The sequence below is a fragment of the Polypterus senegalus genome, chromosome 2 (genome assembly GCF_016835505.1).
Source record: "Polypterus senegalus isolate Bchr_013 chromosome 2, ASM1683550v1, whole genome shotgun sequence".
NCBI classification, from domain to species: domain Eukaryota; kingdom Metazoa; phylum Chordata; class Cladistia; order Polypteriformes; family Polypteridae; genus Polypterus; species Polypterus senegalus.
Genome location: NC_053155.1, coordinates 79,810,683 through 79,825,435, shown reverse-complemented (window position 1 = coordinate 79,825,435; position 14,753 = coordinate 79,810,683). Strand labels below are relative to the sequence as shown.

The 14,753-nt window shown below is 42.1% G+C and overlaps 1 protein-coding gene across 1 annotated transcript in view; it reads right to left on the bottom strand.

The window, feature by feature from the left end:
• Positions 1–2,502: 2,502 nt before the first annotated feature.
• Positions 2,503–14,753, bottom strand: part of arhgap31 (Rho GTPase activating protein 31) — a 47,198-nt gene continuing 34,947 nt past the window's right edge. The window contains exons 7-12 of the mRNA XM_039744079.1: positions 14,066–14,270; positions 13,692–13,816; positions 13,262–13,321; positions 10,373–11,011; positions 7,996–8,177; positions 2,503–7,797 (exon numbers count right to left, since the gene is read on the bottom strand). Of these exons, the coding sequence (XP_039600013.1) occupies positions 5,896–7,797; positions 7,996–8,177; positions 10,373–11,011; positions 13,262–13,321; positions 13,692–13,816; positions 14,066–14,270 (3,113 nt within the window). The 3' untranslated portion in view covers positions 2,503–5,895. The remainder of the gene's footprint in view (positions 7,798–7,995; positions 8,178–10,372; positions 11,012–13,261; positions 13,322–13,691; positions 13,817–14,065; positions 14,271–14,753) is intronic.

The window sequence follows — 14,753 nt, the reverse complement described above, 5'->3', positions numbered from 1 at the left end:
GGTGTGCCCTTTGTATTACTTGGCAGATACTGTAAAGCATATGCTGCATATTGTCAAACACATGCACATATGAGGCAGTCAAGGGGCGTAGTCAAACATACTGGACCGGATAGGTGGTTGGCAGAGAGTACTAATGACTTTTCTTCTCTCTCTACAGAGTCACAAAACCTGTCTAATCTGTCCTCCAGTTCCTCCACAGATAATACTTCCAGTCACAACCCAGATCCTGACGTCACTTCCTGCTACAGCTCCAAAGACCTGCCTCTTACTTCCTCTCTGCTATAAAAACCTCCAATTTTCAAGATTCAGCAGTCTCATTTTGGACTTGGTCTTTTGAGAGTATTCGGCATCTTCACAGTGTGCTTCACAGCAGTATGTATAATAGACAGAATGGATCCTTTCTCTTGTTTTGTATTTCAGAAGTTGTTGCACAGATGGATCCTCAGGATGGTGTGAATGTTCCGCTTCCTCCAGACCCAGAGGTACTGCCTCCTATTCCCGCTGTTGCTCCTAAGGATCTGCTAGTGAAGATGGGTCCTATGGATGACCCGAGATGTTTCTGCTAGCTTTTAAACACTTGGTGACTTTGATGTACTGGGATAGATGAACCTGGGCTGCCATCGTTGTCCCATATTTGTCCAGGGATGCCCTGCTAGCATTGCGAAATGTACCCTTCAATAAGCTTGGTGATTATTATTTCTTGAAGCAAAAAGTCATTTGAAGTAAAACTACAAGCTTCCTGGCTAAGGGCTCAGCACTTTGCCAATGGAAACTTGACCTGGAGCACCCTGTTCGTGCTCAGTTGCATGATTTAATTCATCTTGTTCACAGCTGGTTTGAGGGGGACCCAACTGAGTGGATTGTGGAGAAAGTAGCCAGTGATGTGGTACTGGCGGGAATTCCTGAAGTTCTCCGGGACGAGTTTTTTCGTCACAATGTTGTCTCATTCTCCACCTTGGACAGACAATATATATATAGTACATTTCATAATGGATGGGCAGGCATCTCATCTGGAATGATAAACAATACCTTACTTGGCTGGGAGGCCATAATGGAAGCACAGCATGGATAGAGTTAAATCCTGGCATGAGATGATGTCTAGTACTAATATCAGTCAAGGACAAAGACTAATGGATGGGTGGCATTGTAGGAAATTTCTTTGGAACTTTTGTATTTTGGAACTCCTAAACTCAAAACTAAATAACTAAATAACTCTTCAATTCCACCCGGGGGAGTAAATGCTAACATTGCTCAAAGTTATTGTCTGCTTTTACATGCATTTTTATTACTATTTAATTTAGTATATTTTTTTTGTATCAGTATACTGCTGCTGGATTATGTGAATTTCCCCTTGGGATTAATAAAGTATCTATCTATCTATCTATCTATCTATCTATCTATCTATCTATCTATCTATCTATCTATCTATCTATCTATCTATCTATCTATCTATCTAAAACACCAAAGGACTGTACTGTTGACACAAAGATGATGGCTCCAAGGATCCATGTTGCTTATATCAAATTCTGAACCTTCCAGGTTTCTTTTGTATAGTGCAGATAGATGTGCTATGTTCAGATTCATTAAGGTCACTCATTGTGTTCATTCCAACACTCATTTAAGCAATAACCGATGCTAGAAATGGTGGTCTGCCTGGTTTTTACCCCTCACATCTATTATGTGATGTATTGGAATGTGAAATTTCTATAATGGGCAAGGTTGGCAGGCTAGGGTGGGCCTAATAAACTGGCAACTAAGTGTATCTTGAGAGCTGAGTGGAGGAGCAGTGGTTAGTGCTGGTGCTTCACCCAGATTTTGAATCCTGCACCCATTTTGTGAGTGGATTTTACATGTTCTCCCTGCTGGCTGATCAGCAATTCCACAATGGCCCCTCATAAGTGTATGGGATCTGCTAGGGACTGGTACCCCACCCAGGGACTGGCCCTGCAGCTTGGATAGGCTTTGGCATTTCAGTCACTCTGAACTGGATTATGCAAGTTTGAGAATGTAATGTTATGTCATATTTGAACCAGGTTAATAACGAGTTCGTTTTTGGGGTTAGCTGAAGGAGCGAGACAAGAAAGTTACAATGGTTTTCTCCTGGAGGTCTTGGAAGCCACTAGAGTGCTGACGTTTTAAGATACACAGTGGATTCCCCCGTCTTTCATGATCTGACCGCCCCTTCGTCAATGAGACAGTTGCTCCTAGATGGAAAGGTTAGCTGCCAATTCTCCAGTGTGAGTCAAAAGTATCATCAAAAGCAGAAGGTGAGGAGGTCACACACACACTCCTGCATACAAACATGGAAGACAGTAGCCTTCTGAGAGTGCAGGATCATTCTGGGACGACGAGGTTCTTTGTAGGATTACACAGGTCGAGGATAAGTCTGACCCAAAAGTCAGAAATCCACAGTCTGGCAGAGAGAATAGCAGCCCTGGGGTCAGTAAACTGACTTGTGGCCAATCGCTGCAGTACATGCAGAAATTATACAAGAAACAAAAATTATTGCAAAAGTAATCATTTATTTTAGTTTTGACAGAGTTAAACTCCACTCTCTGCCATAGGAAAGGTTACCAAGTCAAAAAAGGGAAGCTTTTATACAAGAGAAATCATCCCAACAGTCATCCATTGAGCACAGCTGCCCTGTCCAGCATTGCCCAGCTCCATCCCCTTATCAATAAGCTGCCTTATCAATAATGGCCTTAAGGGCTCAGCACTGTGAGGGTCACTACAGACGTGGCCATTCTCTATATGCACTACCCCCAATGATTCCTATCCATCTTTCATTCACAAGTATTTGGTCACATATTCTGAGATTTTTTGAAACAGTATATCCGTATTGCTTAACAGCTTGTTTTGTGAGTTCACTGCACAAAAGGCTTATTGTTTCCTCATTGTGGTGACACTGTCATCTTGTTGGCTATGTCAGCTGATCAAGTCACCATCTATCTGAATGATTGTGAGGTCATATTAACAAATGTAAAACATCCCTGTAGTGAGTATACAGTCATGCGCCAACTTACGGCTCCATAAGGGAGCTGCCATTTGGCCGTATGCATAGGTTATTACAATTGAGGCTCTGGGGGTCTGGTGTGGGTCAGCAAGGTGCATACTTGAGCTGCTGGTATGGGGGTAGCACAAACTGATCTTGGAGCGGCAGCGACCACACAACAGGTGGGTGTAAGGGAAGGCGGTGAAGGCCGAGTGCATAAGAATTAGCCACATGCAGCAGCACCAATCAAAATAAACCTTAAAGAGCCCTCCAAGAGACAAAAAACATAGGTGACCCTATTAAATAATAATAGTAATAACAAAAGATGCATTACTATTTACAAGAAGTTTCTATCTCCTTGATAGAAGAAAATGGTGCAAACCACCTGCACTGAACAGAAATTAAAAAAAAAGTGCCAGTTGTGTGAAGCCGGACTTCAGAAAAATGCTGTGTGACAAGGCCATCCGTGCCCTGAATCCTGGCACTCTGTGAGCACAATGATATATATACTGTATATTTTTTCTTATCATAATTAGATTGTGGCCATTTGTTGGCCACAGCATCATTACATGAAGGAAGACAGCCGAGAGACTGCTACCTCTGCAGCTCCATCTTCGCTTCTCTCACGCAGGCAGTATCATTCTATGACGGCCACAAGTACGTGATAAACAAAAGGTGTATGGCCTTTGCGACCTGTAGCAGCTGGAATTTTGAGAACATTTTTACTCCGTTGTTCATGGCCATTGGCCATGCATACAAATGGCTTCAATGTGGTCGTCTGTAAATCGGCACATGACTGTAATTGCATTTCAGCTCCTGTAAAGCCGACTCCTAGCTTCATCCTCATAAAGTGACTGGGTTAAGTGCCACTCACAATAAGGACCTCATTAGCACCACTCAGTCGAGTTCCTCTCTGAGCTGAGGCCACATCAGCACCAACTGGTGGGACATTCTGGTGCCCCTTAGAACTTTGGATTCCATTAACACCTGCCAGCCCCTCAGTCTAGTGCTCTCAAGGACTGAGGGTTTCAGTAGCACCACCTTGTTGATGTATCCCAGTGGCTCTAAGCCCAGGATATATCAGACCCACCTTCCAAGTGACAAGTGTTCAATAAACTCTATTCAATAACAACCAAGTGCTTTAAAAAGCAATTTCATGATAACTGGCCACAGATACACAAAATCTCTTATCTCCATTTTCTTCCTCACCTTCTTCATCCACATTTCCAGTTCATTCTGATGGCCACTGTCTTCTTTCACACCTCCTATAACCAACCCACCAGGGTCCCCTGAGATAATAAAGAAAGGTGGCCTTTTGCCTTTGGTCACCTCACTTGCAATTTAATGTCTACACATACATCTTTTCATCATGTCTTTTGTAGTGCCTGGCTAGTAAAAGATCAGGCACACTGCAATGGAAAGTTGTTTTGTCCAGAATGGCAATTTGTCTTATTGTCCAGTCAAGAATGGTCATATATTGAATACACACAAGACCAGACAAGAGTCTTTGGTTTTATGGACACGTGATAATGTGGGAACCGCCAAGAAAACTCATCAAGCAGCAGAGACCTCTAGGCCTCTTATGTATCTCCTGGACACAGAGAGGTCTATGGCGTTATCTTTTCACTCACTTACTCATTCATTCACTCAATAAAACAACAAACTACTGTTGGTTTCACTTCTCAGTTTGTCATTCATTCCATGAAACACACTGGTTGCTGTCACTGGTCACTGGTTTGATATTGCAATATACCATTCCAATATACCTAGTGATTCACTCATTAAAACACTTGATTCTGATTCATTTGATTTCTCATTAGGTCATTCATCATTCACCCAAACTCTCACTCCCCCATTCATTTCTTCATTAAACACTGGTTTCTTGCTAGTTTCTTTTCTGAATATGTCACCCATTTAGTCATGCTTTCAATTTTTAACACACTGGATTCTTCAGTATATCATTCATTCATTGAAGCTCTGCAATGTCACTGATCTGTTGTCTAAGAATGTCACTTCTTCACTCACTCACACATCTATTTCATCATTCTTACCAGTTTGATTTCTTAATAGCTCATTGATCTCCTCACTGACTCACACTGGATTCTTATTAATATAAGTTCTCAATAAGTCATTTACTCATTTAAACATGTTATTATCACTAGGTTAATTTCTCAATATGTCTCTCACTCCCACTCATTAAAAAACACTGGATTCTTATTAATTTAATTTCTCGGTAAGTCACGCATTAAAAGATTCACTCATTTAAACACAGGATTATCAATAGTTTCATTTCTTACTAGTCACTCACAAACACACTCAAATTAACATTCATTCATGTGCAGCACTAGCGTAATTAGTGTTACCCGGCATTGTAACACCAATGCACACTCACTTAGTCGTTCACTCTCAGTCTCTCATCTCCTTTTGTGTCTCATTCTGTCACTTCTATTGTATTTCTTTATCATTCTTACCACATTCACGCCCCTTTTGCCCTTCAAATAATCTTCACACTCTTTTCTTCATAAGTCCAAAGGCCTTTTCTCTGACAAGCTTACAAAAGACAAAAATTCCCAGTTGCAACAGACTCTTGGACAGGACTGCACATTCTAAGATTTGACAATGACCCCTGAGGAGTGAACACAATCTCTTGGACAGGATTGCATCTTCCAATACCTGTGTACATCCTGTTCCACTCCAAACAACAGCACTGTTTGTTCTGCAATTGTCCATGTCTGCTAAGGATGACCACAACATCTGGGATAGAGCTACAAACTACAGGGAACAGTAATGTCTGAATCTTCTGGAAAAAAACACCATCTGGAAAACAACCTTATCCACTGCTGAGTGGCCACAGCCTTACAGCTGACCATGTCTGTTAGTGAAAGACCTCAGCCTCCAGGGCCTCACTCTATTTGCCTGCTGTTCCTGCTGTCAAATATCATGGAGCGTCGCTGAGGCTGGTAGAAGCAGTTAGTTGAGGTCTCCAGCCTCTGGCCACTCTTTGGTAAGGTCATTTTACTTCGCAGAGTGACGCCTTCAGGTGTCTTTAGGTTCTCTGCAAGCTCTTTAGACAGACAGCCCAGCGCTGCTGTGTCAGTGGGACTCTTAATGGGTGACAAGAGCAGTTTAGTGGCATCTGATGGAGGGTGGTCCATGATGGGGAATGGGGGACTGAACAGAATTAGGCTCTGCGGTCGGTTGGGCCTGGCCCGGAAAGAGGATTTTTGCATGCCAGCAGGCCTAGAGGAGAAGGAGGAGGAAGGGTCAGTGAAGGCCACACCATTAGAGCTGCGTTTCCTGCGCAGCACGATGGCCTCAGCGACAGGCACCCCCTTCTGTATCGGTGACTCTGCAGTTCCACTGCCTCCCCCATGTTTAGTTATTTTTGAAGTAGGCTCGTTGTTCTCCTTTTCATCTTTGGGGTCCCGTACAGCTGATGGGGATTCTGAAGTCTTATCAGGCTCCTTTTCCACACGTGTACCAGAGTTCTTAGTTTGCAAGGGCTGAGGTATCTGTGTGTATTGGAGTTTTGGTGGTATCACCGGGACCGCTTTTGCCTGGCAAGTCTTGACCATGAAAGTGGTGCGGACAGATGCCACGCTGACAGGAGCAGAGTTACGGCGCACAGGAACTGGCCGTTCACTTAGTAACATTTCCAGTTCTATAGAACAAGAATTGGCATGTGCCTTCCCCGCGCTGTCCTGTATTGAAGGGGATTGAGATGGAGCTGCAGATGCCACACCAAAGAAGATGAACGGCTCACTGGCAGTGGTCCTCAGGTCCAAGTTCAGAGAAGATGGCCTATGTGTCGAGTGTACATTTCTGGCAGGGGTCTCTGAAGTGTCAACACTGGCTTTTGTTGGAGGAGGCTGTTCAACAGCTTGTCTGGGGGTGTCCTCACCTCTTCCATCCGCTTTTTCCGACTCTTGTGGCAGAGAAGCACTGTCTTGTGGTGTGTCCATCACAATTGCATTCAATGGTTCCTTGTCTGGCTGTATGCAAACACTAGGAGACGTTTCATCAACAGGCTTGCAGTCACTAGTTTTCTCTGGCTTAGTGACATTATACTCTTCTTGTCTCTGCTTCTCTTCAGAGGAGCCTTTTGAATTTGGCTTTATCAGATTGTCCACAGTGAGAGATGGTGGGAAGTCAGGGAGCTGCCAGGAACTAGAAATGGCTTTGGGTGAGTGTAGAGGACTGGTCACCCACTGCTGGTCCTCCCATGGCTCCACCAGATCCAAAGCAGTTGAGCCTTCATGCCATACCTCATCTTCCTCTCGTTCAAGAAGTTCCAGGGAGCTTGTGCTCTCTTCAGAGCTCCTACAGGTCTCTGTACTGCCAAATGGGCCTACATGCTCAGTTGTTTTCATATATCCAAAGCCATTGTGAACAAGAGTTTCAAGCACATCTAGACTTTCAGGACATCTCCTTGTTAGCACCTCACCTCCTTCTGGGTTAAAGAACCCCAGACTTTCCTTGGCGCCAAAGCAGATTGAGTCCTGTTCAGAGGTACATGCAATGGCATGGCTGGAGTGGTCCTGCTGCATGTTGGCAGCTGGATGCTGAACCCTGTCCTCTGCCGGAGGAGAAGCCTGACTATTCAAAACACCCAAAGGTGTGTCTGTTATTGTTAGCTCACCCAAATCTCCACATCCTGAACCTTGCTCTGAGGATGCTAATCCACAGCCATCTGCTAAGTGCTCAAGAGAGCAAGAGGACACCTGCTTTGACGATGCTAGCAAAGGCCACTTTCCACAGCTGCTGGGGTTGATGTCCACATCAGGCTCAATAATCCGGAGCTCTACCTAAAGAAGAGAGACAGAAAATGGCAGTTGCAGACAGGCTGGGGTGGGTTTGAAGATAGGGAGAAGAGTGCATTTTAGCAATAAGATGCAGACTGGTCTTTTTTCTAATATGACTAATGCATGCCTATTACATCTGACATAAACAGTGAGAAACAAGAGAGTGGGGCAGTAGTACTTCAAAGCATATATCACACCTACCAGAGGTGCCGTATCCACATCAGCCTCCAAGTCCATCCAGCTCTCTGCTGATTTGCTCTGTCCTTCAGCTGCAGCAGCTGACACCATTGCTTGTGCCATGCAGCTCTCTCCTGGAAGATCTGTCTCTGAGGCTTTGCTTGGTGATGGAATGGGCTCGGTTTTAATGTTTTGCAAGTGCTCATCTAAAACATAGAAAGTCATTTAAAGACATTCAGAAAAAAAAATATTTTCATTCAGCTTTACTGGACATCATTTTGTCAATACTGGGTGTAAGAGATAATTTGTAGGACATAGCGCAGAAGAGCACTAGATGAGTGTAGGTGTCACTGTGTGACTGAAGGCAGGGATAAGTAAGATCATACAGTATATGGTAGGGTATTGCTCAGGGAAAGAGGTCTGCATGATGAGATGAGTTCTATGATGTAATTGCAAAACAGAAGAGGGGAAGAACTGTGTGTCAGAGCCGGTGGAGGCTGGCCAATAGTAGGTGCTAGGGGGCCATCCTCCCTGTTGGAAGGCATTTTTGTGTTTTGTTTCTAAAACATACATTTTTAAAAGAAAAAGTCAATTACTCATTTTAAGAATGTGTGTGTTTAAAAGAGGCAATAACTTGTAATGTAAAACTAATCGTAATTAATTATATTTAGGGGAACTTCATATTCATCCCCCCTCTCTCATTATCTGTTCTGGGGAATTGCAGGTGCTAGAAAAATTGCATAATCACTGCAGCAGCATAGCCAATCACTGACAAAAGATATCAAAATAGAAACATAAATTTACCCAATCAGCATTCCTGAATCTAATGCCTAAAAGGCAATTCATTTATTGCCCCAAGCAAAGTACGTTGGTGGAGCAGGGACATCTGACATTGTTTGCCAGAATACACACAAACCACTGTTGACAATGATGAGTGCACGTAATCAAGATACAAGATTTTAGTCCCCTCCAAATTAAGTAAGATCTTTTCTCCATAATACATTTGAGAGGAGAACTTTGGTGGAGAAACTACAAGTCAAACAGCTTGACCGAGATCAACCAGACATCAAAATTACATAACAGGCTAGTGAAAAATGTTAAACCTACACGCAAGGCTTCTCTAATAACGGGTACAACAGAAAGGCTTGGCTATCTGGATGCTCACATAAATGATGTATTTTGCATCCCATGCTTACTTTTTTAAAACGGCAGGGACAGATACAACATGAACTGCTTTAGGAGTTAGGGACATAAAACATTTATCTGAAAAGATTAAAAAAAAACATGAGGGTACAAGGGCACATATGGAGAATACGGCAGAGTTAATATCACTACACAACTGGATGAAGGGCACAGGCTTGGGGAGAAGAAACTCAACAAAGAAATGGATCCAAGATATCCAAGATATGTGACTGTGTTAAATTCTTGGGGGCCTTTGAGCTGGCGTTGCGTGGCCAAAATGAGACGGAATCCTCAGACAACCCAAGTATTTTCAGGGCTTTAGTCAATCTTGTTGCTTTGCTTGACCGTGCGTCAGAGAAGCACCTTAAGACTGCTACCATTTGAAAATGTAGCTCAAAGATTGTGCAAAACAAACTTTTGGACTGCATGCTGTTAGTTATTAAAGATTACATTCTAGAGGAAGTAGAAAATGTCAATTATCTTGCTTTTCAGGCAGACGAGACAACTGACATTTCTACCCAGTGTCAGTTGGTGCTTGTGCTGCAGTACATCAATGTCCATAACATACCTTTTAAACAGATGCCTGAACGCTCTGGAGAAAAAACTGATCAGAAACATTGCTGACTTTAATACTAGAGTCTTTGAGAAATTTGCCATTCAGAAAGAAAGAATGGCACAATTCCTGTATAAATAAGATATCACACAAACACACTCATTCTCCTAATTCCATTTTGCTTTGTATTGTTGACATTAGCATATAACATTATCCAGCAATGTGTGGCACTCTGCTAATTTTTTAAAATGCCAATTAAACGACTGATTTCACAAAGCACTGGTATTCTGCAGTTTGTAATAAAGTCTGTTAGGATGGTTACTGAAACTGACTGAATATGGCACAGTCAACCCCATCTAGAATGTTTATCAATGGTTACCACTGGTCAGAGCTCAAAGAACAGTGATGTGGCAGAAGGTACAGAGGCTTCATAGTAGAGGCTGGGGAGATGAAGGGATGTGTGGACAAAACATTATGTGGTGGATAACACAGAAGACATGTGGCAGATTGGCAGAGTACATGACAGCGGTGTGATGTTTGGAAGTGGGCACATGCTACATTTTATACTGGGTCAGAGCATCGCACAGCAAGTGCCATGCTTTTCTAATCAAGAGTTTCCTTTGTGAACAGAGGGAACTCCTCAATCTGTGTCCTCTGTTTGCTCACCTGTGGTGCCCACAAGTGAATGTTTGTCTTCTTTGTTCAGAACCATCATGGCACCTCCTCCGATGCTGCTGGTAGTACTATTTTCAGAAAGACTGTTTTCTTCAACCTCTTTGCATGGAACAGAAGTGGGCAACTCTTCCATGATGGGTAGGCCCTGTTTATCTTTACTGGACATCCTGCAAGGTGTGCTGTTCACACTGATTACAGCCGACACTCTCAAAGGTACAGAGACTGCAAAGGGTTCGGAAATATTCAGGGCTTTGCGCTGATGTCGTGGTGAAGCCTCCAAAGGGAACAGGCTGCCGGGAAATGCAGGTTTGGAGGAGCCATCACTGGCACTGATGGAGTAGAACATTCGCCGACTCTTGGGAGAGGTGGGTTCACAGTGACTCGCCTCGTCCCCCTTGAAGACTTTTAACTGCTCTGGCAAGGAACGGTGTGGAGCTGATCCCTTGGCCTCTAGCTTCTCTTTGCTTCTGGGTGAGTCTTCCGTGGGTGCAGAACACTCACTTTCCCAGTTGGGATCTCGTTGGCTGAGATCATAAGCACTTCCAGAGCCAAGCGTTCGGGATTTAAAGGCTGGCATGAAAAAGCCTCCTGTTGCTGCTGAGCGTTTGAACTCCCTGTCCTTGTCGTCTTCTGGTGTGCAAAGAAAAATCAGGAAATTAGTGTTTGGTATCAATGGTGAATCTATAATACAGCTTTTCCATTCAGTTTATTATCATTATATGATACAATTTAATGTCAAGCTTTTGTTCCCCACCCCACTTTTGCTAAAACATGCAGTAATAATACAGTACATGACAGTATGACACTGCAGACACAAAATTCTAAATAGAGCAAAGAAAATTACAAATGTCAGATATAAACATGCAACATGTCTTTCCGATAGAACAAATAATGAAAGCACACTAAATCTCCCACTGACCTGGCTCGGGATCTAATATGTCCAACCACAGAAAGACTGTGATTACTGACACTGCTACAACAAACCAGTACCTCTCCTGTGCAATAGATATTGCCTCAGAGCTAACATGGGGATCATCTTAACGGCACTCAAGTCCTTAATTTTATGTCACTGGTGCAATGCGCCATAGTGACACCCAGTGATGGTGTAGTACATGTCTCTGTCATGACTGGACTACCTTCCAGAATCACATCTGCAATAGATTCTACATTCAGGGTCAGTGATATGTCTCACCTGCAAGGGACACTGCAGCTGCATCACCAACCTCAAAGAGACACTGTTACCATTCACCCATTAGCGCTCTACCACACTGACTCCCAGTCAACAGGAGCATTGCATGTCACCTCTCAGCTACTAGCATGTTCCTGCAATACACAGAGTGTCTCAGGTGCTGAATAGAGTTTGGCCTTATATCTGATGAAATTGATTTAAAAAGCCCATGCAAGTCTCTGAACTTCCTTTCAATGTACAACTTTAGATTTTTTTTATCCTTTATTATGTTGAGGTAGAAAATGCAACTGCAGAAGGCCTTTAAATCTCCTGGCCACAAGTGGTTCTATTTGTTTGAATCTCTACTACAAACATTGTTAACTGCTGTACTCTTTGAATTAGTTCAATTATTTGCATCTACACATTATTAATGTTAAACTCCTGCACTCATGTTGAAATGTCTCCACCTTTGAGGAACCGAATCTACCTCACAGCTTAAGTGTATGATTCTTTCATAATGATCATTAATGAAAGGAATACTCCACTCAGAAACTATATATTTTCACAAGGTTTATAGTGATAGCTGAGAAAAAATTTTATTCTCATGTTTTCATGGGGAATGAAAATAAACTTTCAGACAGATTAAGGACCTATGGTGACCAACGCTGGATCATAACAATATAAAAATGTCAGTGAAAAAATCTCATGATGCTCATGTCATATAATCCACACGGCAGATCATCCAGTCATATGCTCACAAAGGGCAAACTACATGCATTTTTTGCTAAAATATTCTTAAATAAATATTAATTCAATTTCTACTGCTTGTCCAGGTCCAGGGTTAGGGTTAGGTTAGGGTCCAGGTAACAGGGAAGCAATCTAAACAAAATGCCTAGATGTCCCTTTTCCCTACCACCACTTCCAACTCCTCCAGTGGAATGCTGAGGAGTTTCCATGCCTGCTGGGAAATAAAATTTGTCTAGTGTGTCCTAGGTCTGTCCCAAGGTCTCCTCTCAGCTGGATATGCTCAAAACACCTTGCCAGGGAGGTACCATAAGGTCTACAGTTTAATTTGTTGTTTTTCAGGTTTGTGTTAGTGCATATTGTGACTTTTTACCGCCATATGCTGTTTTCATTCGTATGTCTATCTGTCACCACTAAAAATCCATGTAACTCAATGGCATGTTTGATGCCTTTATGATATTTAACATTCTTATGTTTCATTCCTGTTGAGTCATGCCATTTTCACACAGAGATGAAGATAAGCTTAAACAGGCTTACAGTGCTTAAATTAAAGATAAAATTCCTTGCCACCAAAAATAAAAGGAAACATTTTCCACCGATGCCTAAAATCACAAGTAACCCCAACTGCCAACATTAAAATCACTTGTTTAGACAAAGTCGAGTTGATGATCATAGAATTACATTTTGCACAACTATCTCACCAATGTGCAAAAAGTAATGTAAATGCAAGAATATAAACAAAACCACACCCACATACTACAGTAACTAACATATGCGATGCTATGAATCAGTAGTTGGTAGGGCCAAAGTACCAGAAGGCTGCAGGGGTTCCAGTGATGGGGAATCTTTATATGCTTAACAGAGTATGAGGCTTAAAATTTAGAGCAAGCTAATAGTTGGAAGAGGACACTCCATTCTAGCCACTTGGTTTTTCATCTTGTAATATACAGTACACATCATTTCCTTACCTTCTGTTGGGAGAGAGCAGAGTGAATCCATGCTTTTTGCTGGGCGGATGGAGGCTTTTTCTGTTGAAAGAAATAGAGAAAGGGAGAGAAGATCAAACTGTTATTGTCTGTATATTTGCCAGATGCCTTTACCTGCAACTTTACAGGATCTTGATACAATTGTTTACACACACTCACATATTATATACATATACAGGATGAAATGATTAAGCTGAAAGTTGCCACCAGATAGAAAGTTAAAAATAAAACCACAGGTAATGAAGACATCCGGATCCACCTCTTTGCCTGAACCACTTACCTTGATCAAGTCTCGCTATTCAGTCAGACCCATCCTTCAAAATGATTCCTCCACTACCCTTTTGTAAAATGAATCATCAACTCAATACCTGAGAGATGACATGTATATAAGAGAGTCATCAGACTTGCACACCTGATAGCTTCTGTCCACGTACAAACACACTGCCATTGCGGTTCAGCTTTGATTTCGATTCAGATCCTGACCGAACAAGGTTGAAGATGGACTTCCACCTCTTGGACTTTCCTGAGAACTTCCTCCTAGAATAAAACAAGCAGGCTTACTTTGCACTCATCTACTTCTGCAATGTACCTCACATTCTGTGTTTCAGAAAATTTGAAAAATAAATTGGTAAAGATTAAGCAGTATAAGCCTGCTTCTAGTTCCCTGAAAGTATTTGAATGTTCTAAATGTTATCATTAAGAAAGAATTCACTGTATATAAACTTGTTTATCTCATTATAGCAGTATACAATGGCAGGAAAAAATATAATAGCCAAGGAGCCATACTTGTTATCTGGGAGGTCAACGACAGTGTGGTACAGGGCAGCATTGCAAGCCTCAGTGTCTGGCAAGCTGTTTTCACGTTTCTCCCGTCGGGCAGGGTGATTCGGACTAAGAGAACGGGCTTGTGCCTCTTCTAGGCTCACTAGCTTCATTGGTTGAGATGGCACGCTAGCAGGGAGCGTCAAACACTTCCTTGTACTGTTATTGTCTGCAAAATAAGGAAAATGAAGAATAAGAGCATAAAATAGACCATTCCCCAATGGTCCAATCCTTATACCCAAAAGGCTGTTATTTAAAATGATACCTCATTCAACTCAGTTCATGTTTTTGCATATTAAAAAGCAAAGAGACATAGCCATGGTGTGTGAAATAAGAATTATCACGCTAAACATGTCCAATTTATGCTTCTCCAATGCCTCATGAGATGCCTTACTATGGTTGAGAACTTCAAGGAATATATCCTGGCTTGTATACAATCCATTCATCTATGCTGCCTTTGGATGGAACAATTCTCTAATTTTTACTAGTGTTATGTTTTAGCCAGGATTTGTTCCCTGTATTATCCTGTTTAATGTTTTTGGTTATTTTTCATTTTTTTTTAATTAATTTCCCATAATCTTACTATTTTCATTTATTATTTAATATTTATGCATTGTTTAGCTAAGTGTTGGTAGTATGTTCTTTGTGTTCT